The sequence below is a fragment of the Oryctolagus cuniculus genome, chromosome 3, assembly GCF_964237555.1.
Source record: "Oryctolagus cuniculus chromosome 3, mOryCun1.1, whole genome shotgun sequence".
NCBI classification, from domain to species: domain Eukaryota; kingdom Metazoa; phylum Chordata; class Mammalia; order Lagomorpha; family Leporidae; genus Oryctolagus; species Oryctolagus cuniculus.
In genome coordinates, this window is record NC_091434.1 from 21436773 (window position 1) to 21456134 (window position 19362).

Sequence of the window (19362 nt, forward strand, 5' to 3'; positions counted from 1 at the left end):
ATCCGCTTCTCCCCCAGGAGGGATTGTCCCCTCCAGAGCTGACTGGCCGGGTGCCCTGACTTCCCACCTGGGCCCTGTCTTATGTGGCCCCTTCCACCTTGGCTCTACGCTCAGCACCTTGATTTCTGCCCCCAGCATGGGCATGGCCTGTGCCTGGCTGCAGCCACCACCGTCACCCAGGCGAGATGGTTGGAGCACCCCAGAGGCCTTGCCTGAGCCTGAGCTCCATCAGGCTGCCTGGGGTTGCTGAACAAGGCAACCCAGTGGGCCGCAGCGTGTTCCGTCTGCCAGCCAAGCCCCTCCCTGCTCCTCCCCAGGCTGCAGGCAAGACTGCTGGCCCCCCCAGCAGGGCAGTGAATCTGGGAGAGGTGTGTAGAGCAAGCTGAGCCAGCCTTCCTGGCCTTCAGGTGCCGACCACGCAGTGGGCTCTCAGCTCTCCTTGTGCCTGGTTGATGCTCTCCAGGGCAAGGGGCACAGGGTATCCCATGGGTGGACAGGCACGGCCTCACATGTGGCTCTGGGCTCCCCAGGCCTCCACCTGTCCCAGAGCTGCAGAGTCTGGTGGGGAAGGGTCGCAGGGGGTGACCTGGCACACGGATCCTCGTCACAGGTCCCTGGGTGGCTGGGGAGAGGGATCTGCCCACAGGTGCAGTCTGGAGTCCGTAGAACCACACCGGAGATGTGAGTGCCCTGTCTCCTCGTCCAGGGGCCATCATCCTCCCCTCCTCCTCCAGGCAGCTTGCCCTGGGATTCCAGCGTGGGCGTCGGCATTGCTGCCTGGGCAGTGAGGCCGGCCAGGGCCAGGGAGCATGGCTGTGGGCAGCCAGTCCCAGATTTCCCGACTCATACACCACCTCCCGGGTCAGGCGAGAGCACATTTTCTTTTGCTGACATTCAGAAGCTATGCTTGATTTTCCTGCTGATACTTTGATGGGAAAGTCAGAAAAAAAATTCATTTTTTCCTGTGAGGGGAAATGATAGAATTATTCACTGGGAACAAAGAAGAATTTGGGAGGTGTCGGTTGTATTCAAGGCCTTGTGCTAAATGCTTTATGCACAGTCATCCTTTTCATCATTGATTTGTTTACTCAATAAGTGTTCTGTATACCTACTGTGTGCCGTGCACTGTGGCAGGCTGTGGGATATAAGGATAAGCAGTATGTATGAGATGTCTCACAGATCATACATGGGGACAGGGGCTTCAAATGGTCACTCAGAATTAGGCACTGAGTTAAGTACTTTGGAGGGAAGTGACACAGTCGTATGCAAAGATACAGCAAAGAATGGACTTGGGCTGAAGATGAAAGAGGTATGGGGGAGTGACATTAACTTGTTGAAACTGAGATGGAAGGAGAGCATTCCCTGTGAAGGGAGGGTATGTGCAAAGGCCCTGGGTGGAAAGGCGCTGTGTTTTTGATGGCGTGTGCAAAGGCCCTGCAGTGAGAGAGAACAGTGTGCCTTTTCCAGCAAAGTCAGAGTGTGTGGCTTGTAGTAAGGTTAAATGGGCAGGGACCATGTGAGGTCCTTGTCACATCGCCTAATTTAGGTACCACAGGTACATCAAGAGGAAGGCAATAGAGATTCATTTTTATTTAAAGATGTTTTTAATTTATTTGTCAGAGTTACAGAGAGAAAGGGTGAAGCAGAGAGAAGGATCTTCCATCTCCTGGTTCACTCCCCAGACGACTGTAATGAAGCCAGGAGCCTGGAACTCTATCTGGGTCTCTCAAGTGGGTGCAGGGACCCAAGAGCTTGGACCATCTTCCGCTGCCTTCCCAGGTGCATTAGTGGGGAGCTGGATCAGAAGTGGAGCAGCTGGGACTCAAACTGGTGCCCATATGGGATGCTGGTGTCACAGGCTGTGGCTTAATGCGCCACAATGCTGGCCCCAGGAGCCCAGTTTTGCCAACAAGGAAATGATGTTTGGGAAAGTTTGGTGACTTATCCAGGCAGGAGCATGGCCACGAGCCTGCATGGGGTGGGCTTCCCCTTTCCCTGTGACTGCACTGGGTACCAGGGCAGGTCCACAGTGACCTGACTGGGTGTGGGGAGCCACGAAGGAATAAGAGGACGAAGCCTGCAGCAGCGAGGGTGTGAGGCCCGCGTTGGGCCTGTCTCCCCACCACAGGGAGCATTCAGGGCAGGTTGAGTGTGGCCCAGGTGGTCAGAAACACACAGAGCTGGGGTAAAGGAAGCCGCTGCACTAGCCGTGGCCTCTCTGGGGGTCCTCCTCCTCCAAGACGTGTGGCAGGAGGTTTCTGAGGCTTCTGGGGTTTCGTGCAATGCAGGTTCATTGCGCATCTGTATGTATCAGACCCTGTGCTGAGCACTGAGGACAGAGAGGTGAGTGGGGCAGCCTGCGGAGGGGAGATGCCCATAGGTATTTCAGCTTCAGGCACAAGTGCTGAGTCGGGGTAGGATCGGGGCATACGGGCGCTGAGAAGTTTGAAATGACAACCTTTCATCTCCTGGTTCCTGGACTTGGGGTGACTTGGGTATTTCTGCCCTTCTCCCTCTCCCACGTGCCTTCTTACTCAGGGTGGGCACCCTTCTCCCTGGACCAAGAGCCTTTGCTAGGAGGCAGAAACTGTGTCTGGGGTAGGGATGCAGAGTGATGGCACCCTGGGGTGGAGACCACAGCACCACTTCTCTCCTGTGCCACAGCCTCTTGGAATGGGTCTGGGACCCTGGAATGTTGTACAGGAAGTGCTCTCCCTAGCCCCACCTCCCTCTGCCTCTGGGTGCACCTGCCCTAGGATTGGAGGGGGCGAGGGAAACCGCAGCAGGGAGGGTGAGGGGAAAAAAGGTGGAGTCAGGAGCAGGTGCCACTGGAGACATAGGATGGCCATGGCGGAGGGGAGGGGGAGAGGCCTGGTTCTGATCCCTGGGACTGGAACTCGCAGGAAGGAGCTAGAGGCCTTTGTTATCAGGCCATCCTAGCCGGGCAGGTGGGCACGCGTACTCCAGTTTCACGGGTGAGCACAGTGAGTCCCAGAAAGGCTGTGGTAAAGGAAAGAAGGGGAGCCTGTGCTGTGAACATGCCCTGGGGTGGCGCGGGGACAGCACGCCCAGGGACAGGCAGACAAAGCAAGCAGCCCAGTGAGAAATCTGCACCTGACAAGTTGGGAGTACTGGCCTGGGCCCCACAGGCTGGGTTGGGTTTCTAACAGATCTGGAGACAAACTCAGGAAATGGGCAACTTCCCAAAGGCCGCTGCTGCTCAGGCTGCGGGCGGTGGAGACTGCCCGGAAGGGCTGCACTCAGCTCCACCCCCTGACTTGGGACTGGAGGGGCTGGGAGGGTGCACCTGCTCCCTGCGGGAGGGCGTGGCATGTGAGAGGAGAAGGGAGGTGCGTGGTGGGGTGAGGGCAGGCAGGCAGCCTTCAGCTCGGGCTGTTATGTTTAGACCAGAAGAGTTGTAGGGACTCAAGCTTTGTCTGATGGCAAACAGACCAGGTGGGGGTCAGTACCCATGAGCCCTTGGCTCGTCCCAGACTGCCTATGGGATGGGGTGGTGTGGGCCCTATACCTCAGTTCCCTGTTGGCAGAAGGGGTGCAATGCTTTTTAAAGGGTGCGAGCTGCCTGCCCAGCGTGTGGGTCAGGCTCCTGGTGGTAAACCAGCAGCTCATACCTGGGGGGCCATCGAGAATGTGATGGACTTTTTTTTTTTTTTAAGATTTCATTTATTTGTTTGAGACGTGGAGTTACAGGCAGAGAGGGAGAGACAGACAGAAAGGTCTTCATCTGGCCATAGTGGCCAGAGCTGGGCCGATCTGAAGCCAGGAGTCAGGAGCTTACTCTGGGTCTCCCAAGTGGGTGCTCAGGCCCAAGCACTCAGGCCATCTTCTACTGCTTTACCAGGCCATAGCAGGGAGCTGCATGGGAAGTGGAGCAGCTGGGATTTGAACTGGTGCCCATATGGGATGCTGGTGCCTCAGGCAGAGGCTTAGCCTACTGCACCACAGCGCCAGCCAGCCTCATGAGTGGACTTTTAAAAGGCCTGGCAGATGGAGGAGGAATGGTGGAGGCCACCATGTGCTCCCTAGCAGGGGCAGAGAACCACCCACCCCAGGACTGAAGGAAGCAGGAGAGAGCAGGTGGGGCCACTGGCCAGAGCTGTGGCCTTGGGGAGAGGGATGCAGCCATCAGTCATTCCCCGCCAGTGGCCAAAGGCCAAAGCCATCTGGAGCCACAGGGCCAAGGGGTCTGGGTGACCCAGCAGGCACCTGTGGGCCTCTAGGGGTGCAGGTCAGAGGAGAAAGTGGTCCAGCAAGACCTCCACCAAGGGAAGCCAGTATGGGCCTGCAGGGTGTCATCTGTGCCGGTTTTAACTTGAAAGAAACAAATGTATGCTTCCCAGGCTGTGCCCTGGGTGGGGCTGTAGGTGAGGGTCGTGTGGCTGGTAACTTGCAGGACAGACATGCTGGAGGCCTGGTGTATGCCAGACCGGGAATGCAGCTCAGCCAGGTGGGCTCTGGGCACCGTGGGAGGCCCCATTGCTGTCCCTGGGTGGGGGTAGGTAGAAGTGGGTGGTGAGCATTGCAAGGAACTGGTAAGGCTGAGTCTGGCTCCTGGAAGAGCCCAGGGGGCGCTATTGGAGAGAGTGACCCTGGACAAAGTGTGTGGTGTGTGATGGTGGGGGCTCTGGCCTGGTGTCAGTCTTATGTGGGTTTCTGTGGGTCAGTGTTCCTCTGAGAGTGCCACTGGGTGTCCCCCCAGGGCAAGGAGCCAGCTCCTCAAGACTGAAGCCATCAGCTCCCAGATGGCTGTCTGTGTGGTGGGCACTGGAGCTCTGGGCCAGATCACCTGGTTCCTGGCAACTTGGTGCTTGCCTTCCTGGGATCTTGCTTTGCTCCCGGATCTTTGCCATTGCTATCACTACAAAGAGCCTGGAGGAGCTGGCTCATGGGCTCTGGGTGCCCCCACAGGCCGGGGTTCCACTCTGGGCCGCCCAGAGCCAGCCTTGTGTATCTGGACACTGGTGTCCACTGCGATAGAGTGTCCAGCTCTGCGTGGGCATGGGCAGTCCCCAGGGAAGCCGAGGGTGTCAGGTGGAAGGGGTGGGCCTGGAGCCCACTGAGCAAGCCTGGATTCTGGGTGTGGGGAGGAGCCTCATTGAACCCTGGCACTCTCCTGAGACCTGAGCAAGGGGGCAGGGTGGGCGGAGAAGGGGACCCTTGAGGGCCCAGGGGTAGGTGGGAGGGGTGTGGAAGAAAGAAGCAGCTGGAGACGTGCCTGCAGCAAGGGTCCCTGGCGGCCTGTTTCAGGAATGCATGTCTGAGCGTGGGGCAGGGCAGGTATGGGGGGCTGGTGCTGGGACAGGTTCCCCTTGCATCCTTTGGGGACATTTCTGAGCTCTGTGTTCCCTGTGGGAGTGGGTGGGGCCCACGCTGCACCCCTTGGGGAATGTGCTCAGGGTCTCTACTCTTTGCCCCCCGCAGAGCCCCGGAGCTACGTGGAGTCTGTGGCCCGGACGGCAGTGGCCGGGCCCCGAGCCCAGGACCCTGAGCCCAAGAGCTTCAGCACTCCGTCTGCTCAGGCCTATGGCTCCGAGGCAGCCCTGAGGAACGGGACCCCGGGCGGCTCCTTTGCCTCCCCCAGCCCCCTGTCCACCGGCAGCCCCATCCTCACTGCTGACAGGTGAGCGGGGGTGGGAAGCACGAGGGGCTGGGGTCCAGGTCTGGGGCAGCACAGTGTTAGGGGAAGAGTGGGCCTGTTAGATGCGTCTAGGGTGTCGACAGCAGAAATCAGCCGGGTGGTGCACCTAGGGAACCCTGCGTCAAGGCACGTTGCGAGGGCACCTCTGAGGGCTGAATCTCACGGGGAGCTCCCAGGGTGAGTGAGCTGGGGCTCCCAGGCTGCGCTCTGGCCCACCTGCCCACAGCTGTGCTGGAAAGAGTACAAGATGAGCAATACGTAGTAAATGTTCCCGGGGGCCAGGCACTCCCCTCGGTGCAGTGACCCTCGGCGGTCCACGCTCTCGTTATTCCCGCCCTTGAGCGAGGCAGCCGGAGCGCAGAGGTGAAGAGCTTGTTCCAGGTGCTGTGGCTAAGCAGCCTCCGGAGCCGGATTCACCCCCAAGGCGAGTGGTTGGCAGAGCCCCCTGTGTCTTATCTTCTCCCCAGACCTGCGTCCCAGGGCCTGCCCTTCGCAGGGTGAGTGCCAGCTGGGCCCAAAGCTGACAGATGAGGAACGTGCTTGGAGCACAGAGAAGGGCCACTAGTTCTGGCCAGGGATATGGCCAGGGTTTCTGAGGACAGGCAGGATGCTGGAAGATGAGGAAAGACAGGGGACACTCCTGAAGGCCAGCACGGCCAGGACCGGGCACTGGGGGTGTGGCCAGGTGCCAGGTGCTAGGAGCATGAGGCCTGCCAGCGAGAATGTCTGGGCGGCTGCACGGCTGGCATCCGTCTGTCTGGGTGCATCTGGGTGCCCAGGGTCGGGCAGCGGAGGCTGGGCAGCCCCTGCTGACAGGCCCCAGGCTCTGCTGGGGTGGTGAGGAAGACCTTAGGACTCAGAGAGGAAAGTTGACGTAGGGAAGGGAGGTTAAGGTCAGCTCCAGCCAGGCCTGGAGTGTCAAGTGAGAAAGAGGACCGGAGCAGCCTGCACTGACCAGAACTCCTGTCAGAAAGGGACACTGAGTCCTGGCCATCCCTTCCTTCCCAAGCCCACCCTGTGTGCAGCCGGGGACACCACAGGCCAGGCCTGCACGCCCTATTGCGGCTCAGGCCCTGAAGCCAAGCTTGCACCCCCTCCCACCCCCGTGCCCCATGCCATCTGGGCCGCACTGCATTGGACATCTGACTGTCCCCTGTTTTCAAGGAAGAGACTTTCCCTGCCTCCACCCCACCAGCCACTGCTGATGTTCCATGAACCCTGGCCTCACTGTTTCTTATCTCATTGCCATGCAAGGCAGCTAGCTCTGTGAGTGGCCAAAGCCAGTGCTTGGCAAGCTGCCCTCACAAAGGCCCAACTCCCCTGATTTGAAACTTCCCCTGTGAGCTGTTTCTTGGCTTGTCTAGAGCCACTCAGGAGTGAAAATCCAGCGTTGGCATTCACAGGGCTGAAGGCTGACAGTGCCCTGGGGCACCTGAGTCAAGGCAGGGGCAGAATCCGGGTGGTTTGATTCCTTTTGCAGCACTGGTCGATTCCAGGGCATTTGGCTTTGCTTTGTGTGACACAGGAGTCTGTTGGTGCAGTGGACAAAATGTGGCTTTGGAGTCAGACGCAGCTGAGTTGGAACCTGGTCCCTCTTGAGCTGTGTGGTCCCTAGTCTACTGCTTCACCTCTGGGTGCCTTGGTTTCTTCTGGCGGTCCCATAACGTGATGCGTTAGGGTGCAGGTGTGGTCCTCGCTGGGAGGCTGCCTTCACTTCGTATCACCCCCTGACCGCTCCACCTGTCGTCTCTCACCAGCACTTCCGTAGGGAGCGTGCCATCAGGGGAGAACGGCGACCAGGGCCGCCGGACACCCACACAGCCTTCGTTGGATCCTGGCTTCCGCTCCGGCAGTCTGATGCAGCATGGCGGGTCCGGCCGGAGAAGTTACCAGAGCTCGTCTCCTCTCCCCGCCGTGGGCAGTGGCTGCAGCCCTGACTACTCACTTCAGCAACTGAGTTCCTCTCCAGAAAGCCAGGCCCGGCCTCAGTTCAGTGTGGCTGGCGTCCACACAGTGCCAGGCAGCCCCCAGGCACGCCACAGGACAGTGGGCACCAACACTCCCCCTAGCCCCGGCTTCGGTCGGCGGGCCATCAACCCCAGCATGGCTGCCCCTGGCAGCCCCAGTTTAAGCCACCGCCAGGTGATGGGTCCATCGGGTCCTGGTTTCCATGGTAACGCAGTCTCCAGCCCCCAGAGCAGTGCAGCAACCACTCCGGGGAGCCCCAGCCTGGGCCGGCACCCTGGGGCCCACCAAGGCCACCTGGCCTCTGGTCTCCATGGCAACACAGTGGGCAGCCCTGGAAGCCCCAGCCTGGGCCGCCACCTGGGGGGGTCTGGATCTGTGGTTCCTGGCAGCCCCAGCTTGGACCGGCACGTAGCCTACGGGGGCTACTGTACCCCTGAAGACGGGAGACCCACGCTGTCCCGGCAGAGCAGTGCCTCTGGCTACCAGGCTCCTGCCACGCCCTCCTTCCCCGTCTCCCCAGCTTACTACCCAGGCCTGAGCAGCCCTGCCACCTCCCCATCGCCAGACTCTGCAGCCTTCAGGCAAGGGAGCCCAACCCCTGCCCTGCCAGAGAAGCGGAGGATGTCCATGGGCGACCGGGCCGGCAGCCTCCCCAACTATGCCACCATCAATGGGAAGGTGTCGTCCTCGCCTGTGGCCAGTGGCATGTCCAGCCCCAGTGGCAGCAGCACTGTCTCCTTCTCCCACACTCTGCCCGACTTCTCCAAGTACTCCATGCCAGGTGGGTCCGCCTCTCCTGCTGGGCGACCGGGTCCCCGTCTCTGTCCTGACACTCGCCTGGCACCTGGCCTTGGGTGCACCACTGACTTCCGGGCCTCGGTTGCTTCGTCTGTATCACAGGAGTGGGAGGCGTGCTCTGGTTGTGGATGATGAGGGCGAGAATCACGGTGGGCACTGGCGTTCCTCTTAGGATCACCATCGCCGTCACAGCCACTCCTGCTTGTGAAGCACGCGCTGTGTGCCAGGCTCTTTGGGCGTGGCTAAGTACTGTCTCGTGTGACCCCCACAGCCACCTGGCGAGCAGGTGCACCTGCCCCATTTTACACACAAGCAAACTGAGGCTTAGAGGCTCTGCTGTCTCTCTGGTGTCACATACTTAATAACCGGCAGAGCTAGGCTTCCAATCCAGGCCCCAAACCCAAGCCTTGCTGGAGTTGTCTTTATCATTCCAAGGGTGATTTTAGCATAACCTTGAAAACATGGCTTCCAAACCCTGTGTATATGCACCTTGCCAGTTGCTGGTGAACACAGCCAGGTGCCTTTTGGCCAAGGCCGAGGGTTGGAGGTTGGTTTTTATGCACATGGCCTCATGGAAGTCCACGCAGGTTTGTATGTTGAATCCCCCCCCCCCCCCCGCCAAAACCAGAGCTCAGCATCTTTGCCTCCACCAGAGAAAGCTCGTTATCTTCACACAAGCGTCACACCCTGAGCTGGCCCCCAGCTTCTTCGCCAGACTTCTAACCTGACTGTGTGCAGAGCGGTCCTACAGCCCTGGGCACATGGGATGTTTGTTTCAGATAGCCAGCCAGGCATGGGTCCTAGGCGCCCAGATTCTGCCTAGGTCACTCCCAGGTCCGACCCTGAGCCTGCCAGGCCCGGACACCTAGAGTGACCCCGCACCACCCCTCCCTGCTTCCTGCCGCCCACCGGGGACATCTGGTTCCCAGCCCCTCTCCTTGAAGGATGTGAGACTTCTAGGAGTTGGGATACTTCCTGTTTCCCACCATCTTCCTTGCTTAAAATAGCCTGTGGAGTCAACACAGGAAGGCACATGGGACTGCAGCCGCCTCTGACAGCTCATTAAACAGGAACAGGCGCTGTGGCAGGGGCCTGGGGCTTCAGCTTGCAGCACTTGCATGGCCCAGCTGCCTGGCCCCAGGCCCTCTTCTGCACACAGCTGCCGGGAAGGGGAGCTGACCTCCCCGTCGCCGACTCCCAGAGACAGACCCCAGGAGCCTCAGGGGGTGTCATCCACAAGCTGAAACTGCGGAGGAGGCTGGGAGGGCCCAGCCTGCCCCCTGGTCCTGCCCCGCTCAGCTTTCCAGCACCTGCGGCACTGGCTGCCCCGCTTGGGAGGGGGACTGATGGCTGGGGAGGCTGCTTTGGGCTCCTGCCATTGTGCACGGGGAAGTCTGAGGACCCCAGCTTTCTGGGTGTTTCCTGGGGCTGGCTGCCTGCACTGAGTCCCCCGCCAGTGTGTTCTGCAGGCTGGACATCTGAAGGCAAGGGCCCAGCAGGAGGGCACGTGGCCCAGTCCTTGTCCATGCTTCTCTGGTTGCTGGCCATGCTCGGTGTCCTCATGGACACATTCCCCCCAGCCCTCCCTCCTCCATGTCTCTTTCTCTCCCCCTCTTCTTCTGAAGACACCAGTGAGCCTGGGTTAGCCCTGCTCTGATTCCCGTCCTCACCTCACTTTGATCCCAGCTGCAGCGACACTGTTTCCAAATAAGGCTACATTCACAGGTATTGGGAGTTAGGACTTTGTGGGGAGCAATCCGGACTAGACTGAGTTACTGGAATTAAGACTTATTCTGTGCATCTGCTCTCCCACAATATGGCGAAGAGAGGACCCGGATTCGGTTTGCCTGATTGATAGGACTTTTAAGAACCTGTGGCAACTCTAGCAAGCAGAGCAGAGTGTGTGCCACGGGGCACCGAAGACAGGCGCGTATCAACGCCAAAAATAAAAAGAAAGGGGGATCTGTGGGGAGCAATCCGGACTAGACTGAGTTACTGGAATTAAGACTTATTCTGTGCATCTGCTCTCCCACAATATGGCGCTGGGAGAGGAGAAAACAGCTTCTACGCAGCTGCCTCCAGTTCAACCAATAAACTGTAGGACCTACTCCTGATTGGAGGAGAGCAGCGTACTCGGCGTGTGGGCAGCCGAGTTGGGATTGGCAGAAGAGGACTATAAGGGAGGAGAGAGACGGCATGCACCAGGTACATCTATGGGGAACATCTAGCTGAAGGAACACCTGTGCAGCCCCCGAGAGAGCCGGCCGGCGGTGTGCCGCTCCCCTGCGGAAGTGGGGAATGCGGCCAGGGGGAACTGCCCTTCCACGGAGGTGGAAGGGATAGTAGCCAACCCGGGAGGAACCAGCGGCAAACCCGGGGAGGGCCGAGCAGACAGAAAGAACAGCGCAGGGTCCTGTGTTGCTCCTCCACGAAGAGGGGGAGCGACATAATGGTGCCGTGACTCGGATATGAAGCCTAGGCAGAGTCCTGTGTCGTTCCTCCACGAAGAGGGGGAGCGACATAATGGTGCCGTGACTCGGATATGAAGCCTAGGCAGGGTTTAGTGTCGTTCCTCCATGAAGAGGGGGAGCGACATAATGGTGCCGTGACTCGGATATGAAGCCTAGGCAGGGTTTAGTGTCGTTCCTCCATGAAGAGGGGGAGCGACAGACTTCAGCACAGTTCAACCCAGAACACCTTCTCTTCTCCTTTAGACAATAGCCCCGAGACACGGGCCAAGGTGAAGTTTGTCCAGGACACTTCCAAGTACTGGTACAAGCCCGAGATCTCCAGAGAGCAGGGTGAGTGCTGGGGCCTTGGGGACACACGGGGTGGGGTCTTCCCTGGACATGGAGCAGGGACACGCCCATGTTGCTTTGCTGTAGCAGACAGCCACACTGGGGGAGAGGGGCTGAGATCCAAGTCAGACAACAAGAGGCACTTCCTGCAGCCAAGTGTGGGAGGGCAGAAGCAAGGGCTGGAAGCATCCTTGGAAGTGGCAAAGCCCCTGGCAGCCCCAGTTTAAGCCACCGCCAGGTGATGGGTCCATCTGGTCCTGGTTTCCATGGTAACGCAGTCTCCAGCCCCCAGAGCAGTGCAGCAACCACTCCGGGGAGCCCCAGCCTGGGCCGGCACCCTGGGGCCCACCAAGGCCACCTGGCCTCTGGTCTCCATGGCAACACAGTGGGCAGCCCTGGAAGCCCCAACCTGGGCTGGCACCTGGGGAGGTCTGGATCCGTGGTTCCTGGCAGCCTTCACTCTCTGTGTCTTCTGGGGAGTTTTGCATTTTAACAAAATTTAAATAAGGAACCCAAAGCTGGGAATGGGAACATGGAGATGAGGTCTGCCCCAGGGTGGTGAGAAGAGCCGTGTAGGGGTGGGGCAGGGATCGGCACCATAGCCCGGGCTCGAACCTACTGCTGCCCGGGGCTGTGGAGAGTACTTTGCTGTGACACAGGGACACCTGTCAGGGGCCTGCCTCTTTAACGCTCTTTAACGCAGCGGCCAGGCTGAGTGGTGGCCGCAGGGACTACTGTGTGGCCTGCACAGCCCGAGATATACACTCCCCAGGCAATTACAGAGCTCGCTGGCTTCAGTGAAGGGACTTTAGCGAAGCCAGGCCCACCAACGTCTTGTCTCTTCTTCTCTCCCTGCCCCTCCCAATCCAGCCATCGCTCTTCTCAAGGATCAGGAGCCAGGGGCCTTCATCATCCGCGACAGCCACTCCTTCCGGGGGGCCTATGGGCTGGCCATGAAGGTGTCTTCCCCGCCTCCAGGCATCATGCAACAGAATAAGAAAGGTGAGCTCGGGACTCGGTGGCGCTCACTGGCTCTGTAAGCCGTGGCGAGCTGATGTCACGGCTGTGCAGGAGAACCAGCCTCGGCCTCCATGCAGGCTGGGTCTGGGAAGCAAGGTTACTGGGACCCCGAGTTGTGTTTCCTTGAGGGGTGGGGGAGAAGGCGGTGGTGGGCTCTCTCTCCCATGTGGTTCTTGCCGCTTTATCTCCTTGACCCCTTCTGCCCTCCTGGCCAAGTGCTCTCGGGAGGAGGTGGGGGCGGGGTGGGGAGGCGTGCCACCAGAAGTGACCGGGCTTTGTCCCTTGCTCTTCTTCCCAGGGGACATGACCCAAGAGCTGGTGAGGCATTTCCTGATAGAGACCGGCCCCAGAGGAGTGAAGCTCAAGGGATGTCCCAACGAGCCCAACTTTGGTGAGCTGCCCCTGCCTGTGTCCTTGTGGACTGGCCGCAGAGAGGCTTTCTTGGCCCTGTCCCGGGCTCCTCCAGGGGCGCGACCCCAAGTTCTTCCCAGCACAGCCTCTGCCGGTCCCTCCTCCAAAGACTGAGCAGAGAAAACTAGGAACCATGCTTCCCTCCCTCTGTGCTGCGGCTCCTTAGCTCTGCCACCTTCCTGTCTGTGTGTGTCCCGCCCAGCCCAGACTGGTTACGGTTGTAATTGTGGTGACAACTCGGGCAGCTGCCTTGGTGACCTCCTGCTATGGGAAAGCCTCTGTTTGGGTCCCGTACGTTGTTTCTGGGTGGTCGGGGTCACGTGAGGAAACCGGGCTCTGAGGACTTAGACTCACCCAGGAGCACATTCACAATAAGTGACTGAGCTGGGACTTGCTCCCACAGTGCCCTGACCTGTCTACAGCAGTGTCCCAATAGCTGGGGGTGGGGGAGGGGAGCTCGGCACAGGGGTTAGGAAGAACTTTCTGTAAAGGGAAACCTTAGGTCACCTTATGACTGCTAAGCGAGCCTTTGGAATCTTTTCCTTTGGGTCCTGCTGAGAAAGAGAGGGGGTGAGCTTGGTTGGTGGGATCCAGAAGCTTCAGGTTATGTGTGTGTGTGTGTGTGTGTGGGGTGCAGTGGGGCGTAGCTCCCAGGATCCCTGCTCCTGATGCACTCCTGCCCCGCTCCCTGCAGGATCTCTGTCTGCCCTGGTCTACCAGCACTCCATCATCCCACTGGCTCTGCCCTGCAAGCTGGTCATTCCAAACCGAGGTAGGCACGCGAGGCTCCGACCGGCCAAGCACACCCCTGAGCTGGCCTCTTCAGGTCTCGGCCGTGCCAGCCGCTCCAGAACACCTGCCAGGGTTGGCATCCTCGGGTCATTCTTCCATTTTGGGGAACCTCAGAACCAGCCTCCTCCCCGATCCCCTATTAAAAAAGAAGGAAGAGTTCATTAAAAAGCTTAACTCCGGGAACATTCATAATTGACTTGCCAGATTGTTCTAGAAAGTTCTCTAGAGGCTCCGAGAATTTCACATTAAATCTTCAGAGTAAGCCTCATTCCAGAGGAGCACGACAAGTGGAGGCAGCCCCAGGGGCCTTGTCCTGGGTGAGGGGGCCATCAGTGGGAGGGCCGGGGCAGGCAGGCTGAAGCTGTGGGCATCCAGGGGGATTGGCTGAATGGGGGGGAGGAAGGCATGTGCTCCACGGCGGGTGGGTGGGAGGTGCAGGGCCCACCTGTGCCTGGGGTTTCTGGTCTGTGTAGCTGGCGGGTGGGGCGTGCTAGGCTGGCCAAGAAGATGTGAGCTGCTCCAGGGCGATGTCCCAGCTCTGGAGAGTGGCGATGGGCCTGTAATGCCTCAGTGCAGGCTTCTACCACCCACCCACAAGTACACCGGCACAGTGCAGGGGGAGGTTCGTACTGCTGACGCTGAATGTGAGGCCTGGGTTCGGGTGCCTCCTCCCCACCCTCCCTGTTGGGTGATAGGAACCTCGGGTGTGCCCCTAGACTCATGGCCAGGGACTCCACTCTGGTCTTCCTTGGAGCTGCAGAAGTTATAATTTAATAGTACTTGCCAATATCCATTTCACCAAAGTGAGTCATGGAAATATTAGTAATTGACCAAAAGTCAACTACATCTTTTTTTTTTAATTTAAATTATGCTCCTGTTTTAAAAAGATTTATTTTATTTATTTGAAAGACAGCATTACAGGGGGAGGTAGAGACAGAGAGTTCCTTTTTTTTTGACAGGCAGAGTGGACAGTGAGAGAGACAGAGAGAAAGGTCTTCTTTTTTGCCGTTGGTTCACCCTCCAATGGCCACCGCGGCCAGCGCGCTGTAGCGCTTATCCGAAGGCAGGAGCCAGGTACTTATCCTGGTCTCCCATGGGGTGCAGGGCCCAAGCACTTGGGCCATCCTCCACTGCCCTCCCGGGCCACAGCAGAGAGCTGGCCTGGAAGAGGGGCAATCGGGACAGAATCCAGAGCCCCGACTGGGACTAGAACCTGGTGTGCCGGCGCCGCAAGGCGGAGGATTAGCCTAGTGAGCTGCAGTGCCGGCCCAAGACAGAGAGTTCTTCCACCTGCTGGTTCACTCCCCATTTGGTTGAAATGGCTGGAGCTGAGCTGATCCAAAGCCAGGAGCCAGGAGCTTCTTCCAGGTCTCCCATGTGGGTACAGGGGCCCAAGGACTTGGGCCATCTTCCACTGCTTTCCTAGGCCATAGCAGGGAGCTGGATTGGAAGAGGAGCAGCTGGCACTCAAACTGGCACCCATATGGGAAGCGGGCAATAAGGACCGGGGCTTTAACCCATTGCGCCCACAGTAATGGCCCCAGTCATCCACATTGTACAGAGCATCATTCATGGCATACTCTAGCTGCCTAATCAACTTCTGTTTCTGTGGAATTTAGTGAAATAGTTCACCAGAAACTGCTTGATATTTAAATTGTATCAACCATGGCTCTCAATGTGTGGTCACAGGACCAGCCGCATTAGCCCCTCCCAAGAACTTGTTAAAAAATACAAGTGTTCTCCAGACCCACAGAAGCTCAGGGCTGGGCCCAGAAAGCTGTGTTTTTATGAGCCTGCATACCAGAGGGTGAGAAACCCTGCTATAACAGATACTAAATCCCCTCCTGATTTTTCAAAGGTTTAGCTATAGTTGTCAGATAAAAGTTGAATTCTGTGCAGTGCGCAGTGTCTTGATGTCTGCATACATCGTGAAATGGTCAGACCAAAGCTAATTAACAAATGCATGGCTCAGTTCTGAATTCTTCCTATTGAAGTTCTAGTTGTGCTATATTAGAGGTGTAAAGATTTAGGCACTTGTTGATCTACACAAAGACTCATGCGTGCAAAACACCACCACCACCACCATCACCGCCGCCCAGTCACTGCTTGAAGGTTTGCTTTGCCAGACACTGGGCTAAACGGAGTGCATGGAATATCTCGAGCACTCAGGGATGAGTCGGCCGTCATCATCTCCCTTTTGTAGGGACTTAGCAGGTGCTGGGGTGAGGCTGTGAGCCCGGCTCTGCCTGCCGAAGAGCTCTCGCCCCGTGTGCCAGGTACTTAGAGTCATGCACATTCATACGGAACATGACCCGGCGCCGACTGCCAGGGCCTGTTATGCAAAGCCAAGTCCGTTGCACAGAAGTATTTGTGGAGCTCACCTTAGGCCCAGCCAAGCGCGTGCTGCTTTCCAGCTCCAGGGTTTTAATTACCAGCTGAATTTTTGTCTCAGACCCCACAGATGAATCAAAAGATAGCTCTGGCCCTGCTAACTCAACCTCCGACCTACTAAAGCAAGGAGCTGGTGAGTGGTCCCCTGACGCTGCACCCCTGCCCAGGCCTTCCTTTCTGCCTTCCTGGCCTGTCCCCTCCTGCAGGTGCAGGCTGGAAGCCTCTCCCAGACCCAGATGTCTCTGGGCAGATCGCATGGCTGGGTGCAGGTGCTTTGGCCCAAGGCTGCTTGAACTTGCCTCTGCTCCCTACCCCCTGAGAGCGGGCCTGCATGGGGCCCCACCTGCTCCAGCCCCGTGACTTCTCCTTGGGTCGCTTTCTTCCAGCCTGCAATGTACTCTTCGTCAACTCTGTGGACATGGAGTCACTCACGGGGCCGCAGGCCATCTCCAAAGCCACATCTGAGACGTTGGCTGCTGACCCCACGCCAGCTGCCACCATTGTTCACTTCAAGGTGTCTGCCCAGGGAATCACACTGACTGATAACCAGAGAAAGTAAGATTCTTCCACCTGCTTCTGTTTGGGTCTCCCTCCTGTGATCCAACTTCCCATCCACTGCTCACCCACTTACCATCTGACCTGTTTATTCACACATGTCCATTCTACCTCCATTTACCCTCTCCCATTCACTTGTCCCTCTGCCCACCCATCTATCCATCCATGCACCATCCATCCATGCATCTACCTCTGTCCTTCTACCCTTCCATCCATCCATCCTTCATTCCGTCCTTCCATCCATCCATCCATCCACCCATCCAGTCACCCACCCATCTATCCATCCATCCATCCATCCATCCACCCATCCAGTCACCCACCCATCTATCCATCATCCATCCATCCATCCATCCACCCATCCAGTCACCCACCCATCTATCCATCCATGCACCATCCATCCATGCATCTACCTCTGTCCTTCTACCCTTCCATCCATCCATCCATCCATCCATCCATCCTTCATTCCATCCTTCCATCCATCCATCCATCCATCCACCCATCCACCCATCCATACAGTCACCCACCCATCTATCCATCATCCATCCATCCATCCATCCATCCATCCATCCAGTTACCCACCCATCCATCCATCCATCCAGTTACCCACCCATCCATCCATCCATCCATCCACCCATCCAGTCACCCACCCATCTATCCATCCATCCATCCATCCATGCCTCCTTCCACCCTTTCAATCACCCCCTCTATCCATCCATCCATCCATCCATCCTTCATTCCATCCTTCCATCCATCCATCCAGTCATCCACCCGTCACTCATCCATCCATCATCCACCCTTCCACCCTTCCTTCCTTCCATCCATCATCCATCCACCCATCCATCTAGTCACCCACCCATCTATCCATCATCCATCCACCCATCCACCCATCCATGCCTCCTTCCACCCTTCCAATCACCCCCTCCATTCATCCCATCCATCCATCCATCCATCCATCCACCCTTCCACCCTTCCTTCCATCCATCCACCCATCCATGCCTCCTTCCAATCACCCCCTCTATCCATCCATCCATCTTTCATTCCATCCATCCATCCACTATCCACCCACCCATCCATCCAGTCACCCACCCATCTATCCATCATCCATCCACCCTTCCTTCCATCCATCCATCCATCCACCTATCCATCCTTCCTTCCACCCTTTCAGTCACCCCCCCTCCCTGTCCATCCATCCTTCCACAAGGATTCGCCTGCACTGGCTCTGCAGCTGTGCATACAGCTGGTAAGAGTGCCTACGTCCTGGAGCGGAGCCCTTTCTCTTGGGCTGCCTCCTGACAGTGTGCCCAGCTGCTTCCCTCTCCCTCCAGGCTCCTTTCTTTCCTCATTCCTCAGTACCAATTTCTCCCCTCCTTCCCCAGTCCCTGCACTTGGGACATGTTTCTGGGGCACACCTGTGTGTTGCTCAGGTGCCCGTGGGAGCACATCAGGCCATTTGCTCATCTGCGAGGGGCTGAGCAGCACCGTGGGAAGCAGCCTCGGCTGCAGGTGGAAGGAGGGAAAAAGCACTCATTCTGTCTCTCTGATGTGTGCCACAGGCTCTTCTTCCGACGACACTACCCCCTCAACACCGTCACCTTCTGTGACCTGGATCCACAAGAAAGAAAGTAAGTCCTGGAGCTGCCTGGCCGCCCGCCCAGCTCTATGGTGCTGGGTCTGTGTGTTCCTGGCTCTGCGGGACCATCGGCCTGAGTCTCCCACCACAGACATGAGACATGAGACATGAGACATGAGACATGAGACCCCTCAGGGGCTAACTAGCCACTCCCACCCACTCTTCCATGTCGCTGACCCAAGTCTGCTCCTCCCCACACTGGGGCAGGTGCCTGGGAGGCAGCCACAGTGCTGTCCCCACCTCGCATGCCCCCTGTGCCTGATCTGCACGGGCGACTGTCTGCTGGGGACCAGGGTTTCCTCTGCCTTCCGCCCAGCCAGGTCTGGGCCCCTGGGGAGAAGCTGTGTCACTCACACTGAGCCCTCTTTCTTTCCACAGGTGGATGAAAACGGAGGGAGGCGCCCCTGCTAAGTGAGTGTGGCTTCTTTTTTTTTGCTGCCCAGCTGGCTGGGAGGGGGGCTCCTTGGTGAGGGGAGCAGGGGCAAGTCTGGAACCCGGGCCCAGGCGAGGGAAGGGGGCAGCGAGGACCTTCGGGCCCAGGTCCCTCAGTTTGGGAGGTAGAGCTTGATCCCTATCGCAGGGCCAGGGACCCAGGCCCTAGTCTGCTCGCCTCCCTCCCCTCTCTCAGTCTCGGAACCAGCAGGGGTCCAAGGCAATGGACAGAAAGCAGAGCTGCGTTAGAGACTGGGGCCACGGTTGTTCAGATGGTTCTTTCTGCCCAACTCCTGGCTGCTTTTATCCCCGTTCTGGCCGTATGGTGGGCTTCGTGTGTTGAGAATTCAGAAGGCCTGAATTCTGGACTTTGGTCAAGTCCTCCATCAGTTCAGCACACCCTAAGTGCTTCTGAGGGACTCAGAGACCTCATGGGGGCGCTGACTCCACCCTCCGGGAGCCCATTGGCCCAGCACACAGGACAGGTGGTTCAGGGGTTTGCAGGCTGGGGGCTTCCGGTTGCACCTGCGCTGTTGGGAAGGGAGAATTGCCTGGCAGCCTATGGCAGTTGTTTGTCAGTACAAACCAGGGATTTCCCAAGCTCACAGAACCAACGCCATGCACAGGAATGCCCTGGGAGCTGAAGGCGACATGTGGCATCCCCATGGCCACACCTAGCTGTGTGTGCTTGCCCCGGTCGCCCCGTGTCTTCACTGGTTGGCTGAGTTATGATTTATACCCTAGAATGCTGCTTTGACCTTTGTAGCTTCCGACTTCATACCAGATTGTTCTAGAAAAAGAGCACCTTTTCTGCGAAAATGAAAACTGGGAGCCAAGGTGGTGCGAGGCTGGGCTGGGGGTGTGCCCCACGGCTGTGCGTGGTGTTGAAGGGAGCGTGTGTCCAGACA

The 19362-nt window shown here is 58.2% G+C and overlaps 1 protein-coding gene across 24 annotated transcripts in view; it reads left to right on the forward strand.

Moving 5' to 3' along the window:
• Nucleotides 1-19362, forward strand: part of TNS1 (tensin 1) — a 214409-nt gene that overhangs the window by 189055 nt on the left and 5992 nt on the right. For all 24 annotated transcript variants that reach the window (XM_070070213.1, XM_051848187.2, XM_051848188.2 and 21 more), the window contains 10 exons: nt 5443-5641; nt 7417-8408; nt 11140-11226; nt 12094-12225; nt 12542-12634; nt 13349-13426; nt 15899-15970; nt 16224-16392; nt 17946-18014; nt 18401-18433. In XM_070070213.1, the coding sequence (XP_069926314.1) occupies nt 5443-5641; nt 7417-8408; nt 11140-11226; nt 12094-12225; nt 12542-12634; nt 13349-13426; nt 15899-15970; nt 16224-16392; nt 17946-18014; nt 18401-18433 (1924 nt within the window). The remainder of the gene's footprint in view (nt 1-5442; nt 5642-7416; nt 8409-11139; nt 11227-12093; nt 12226-12541; nt 12635-13348; nt 13427-15898; nt 15971-16223; nt 16393-17945; nt 18015-18400; nt 18434-19362) is intronic.